Here is a 2,131-nt window from a genome sequence, read left to right as displayed (position 1 = left end):
GTAGGAGAGGAGAGTGGTTGTGATGGTAGGAGAGGAGGGTGGTTGTGATGGTAGGAGAGGAGAGGAGGGTGGTTGTGATGAGAGGAGAGGAGGGTGGTTGTGATGGTAGGAGAGAAGAGGAGGGTGGTTGTGATGGTAGGAGAGGAGAGGAGGGTGGTTGTGATGGTAGGAGAGGAGAGTGGTTGTGATGGGAGGAGAGGAGAGGAGGGTGGTTGTGATGGTAGGAGAGGAGAGGAGGGTGGTTGTGATGGTAGGAGAGGAGAGTGGTTGTGATGGGAGGAGAGGAGGGTGGTTGTGATGGTAGGAGAGGAGAGTGGTTGTGATGGTAGGAGAGGAGGGTGGTTGTGATGGGAGGAGAGGAGAGGAGGGTGGTTGTGATGGTAGGAGAGGAGGGTGGTTGTGATGGTAGGAGAGGAGAGGAGGGTGGTTGTGATGGTAGGAGAGGAGGGTGGTTGTGATGGGAGGAGAGGAGAGGAGGGTGGTTGTGATGGTAGGAGAGGAGAGGAGGGTGTTGTGATGGGAGGAGAGGAGGGTGGTTGTGATGGTAGGAGAGGAGGGTGGTTGTGATGGGAGGAGAGGAGGGTGGTTGTGATGGGAGGAGAGGAGGGTGGTTGTGATGGTAGGAGAGGAGAGGAGGGGGTGGTGATGGGAGGAGAGGAGAGGAGGGTGGTTGTGATGGTAGGAGAGGAGAGGAGGGTGGTTGTGATGAGAGGAGAGAGGGTGGTTGTGATGGTAGGAGAGGAGAGGAGGGTGGTTGTGATGGTAGGAGAGGAGGGTGGTTGTGATGGTAGGAGAGGAGAGTGGTTGTGATGGGAGGAGAGGAGAGGAGGGTGGTTGTGATGGTAGGAGAGGAGAGGAGGGTGGTTGTGATGGTAGGAGAGGAGAGGAGAGTGGTTGTGATGGGAGGAGAGGAGAGGAGGGTGGTTGTGATGGTAGGAGAGGAGGGAGGGTGGTTGTGATGGTAGGAGAGGAAGGTGGTTGTGATGGGAGGAGAGGCGGGTGGTTGTGATGGTAGGAGAGGAGGGTGGTGTGATGGAGGAGAGGAGGGTGGTTGTGATGGTAGGAGAGGAGGGTGGTTGTGATGGTAGGAGAGGAGAGGAGGGTGGTTGTGATGGTAGGAGAGGAGAGGAGGGTGGTTGTGATGGTAGGAGAGGAGAGGAGGGTGGTTGTGATGAGAGGAGAGGAGGGTGGTTGTGATGGTAGGAGAGGAGGGTGGTTGTGATGATAGGAGAGGAGGGTGGTGTGATGGTAGGAGAGGAGGGTGGTTGTGATGGAGGAGAGGAGGGTGGTTGCGATGAGAGGAGAGAAGAGGAGGGTGGTTGTGATGGTAGGAGAGGAGAGGAGGGTGGTTGTGATGGTAGGAGAGGAGGGTGGTTGTGATGGTAGGAGAGGAGAGGAGGGTGGTTGTGATGAGAGGAGAGGAGGGTGGTTGTGATGGTAGGAGAGGAGGGTGGTTGTGATGGTAGGAGAGGAGAGGAGGGTGGTTGTGATGGTAGGAGAGGAGAGGGGGTGGTGTGATGGTAGGAGAGGAGAGGAGGGTGGTTGTGATGGTAGGAGAGGAGAGGAGGGTGGTTGTGATGGTAGGAGAGGAGGGTGGTTGTGATGGTAGGAGAGGAGAGTGGTTGTGATGGTAGGAGAGGAGGGTGGTTGTGATGGTAGGAGAGGAGAGGAGGGTGGTTGTGATGAGAGGAGGAGGGTGGTTGTGATGGTAGGAGAGGAGGGTGGTTGTGATGGTAGGAGAGGAGAGGAGGGTGGTTGTGATGGTAGGAGAGGAGAGGGTTGTGATGGGAGGAGAGGAGAGGAGGGTGGTTGTGATGGTAGGAGAGGAGGGTGGTTGTGATGGTAGGAGAGGAGAGAGGTTGTGTGGGAGGGGGAGAGGAGGGTGGTTGTGATGGAGGAGGAGAGGAGGGTGGTTGTGATGGTAGGAGAGGTAGGTGGTTGTGATGGGAGGAGAGGAGGGTGGTTGTGATGGGAGGAGAGGAGGGTGGTTGTGATGGGAGGTGAGGAGGTGGTTGTGATGGTAGGAGAGGAGAGGAGGGTGGTTGTGATGAGAGGAGAGGAGGGTGGTTGTGATGGTAGGAGAGGAGGGTGGTTGTGATGGTAGGAGAGGAGGGTGGTTGTGTGGTTGTGA

The 2,131-nt window shown here is 56.8% G+C and overlaps 1 protein-coding gene across 1 annotated transcript in view; it reads left to right on the top strand.

The window, feature by feature from the left end:
• Positions 1-983: 983 nt before the first annotated feature.
• The window catches only part of LOC115206852 (metabotropic glutamate receptor 5-like), a 12,741-nt gene continuing 11,593 nt past the window's right edge, over positions 984-2,131 (top strand). The window contains exon 1 of the mRNA XM_029774030.1: positions 984-1,011. Within this exon, the coding sequence (XP_029629890.1) occupies positions 984-1,011 (28 nt within the window). The remainder of the gene's footprint in view (positions 1,012-2,131) is intronic.

This window comes from Salmo trutta, chromosome 13 (assembly GCF_901001165.1).
Source record: "Salmo trutta chromosome 13, fSalTru1.1, whole genome shotgun sequence".
Classification (NCBI taxonomy): domain Eukaryota; kingdom Metazoa; phylum Chordata; class Actinopteri; order Salmoniformes; family Salmonidae; genus Salmo; species Salmo trutta.
This window is presented reverse-complemented; position numbering and strand designations above follow the sequence as displayed.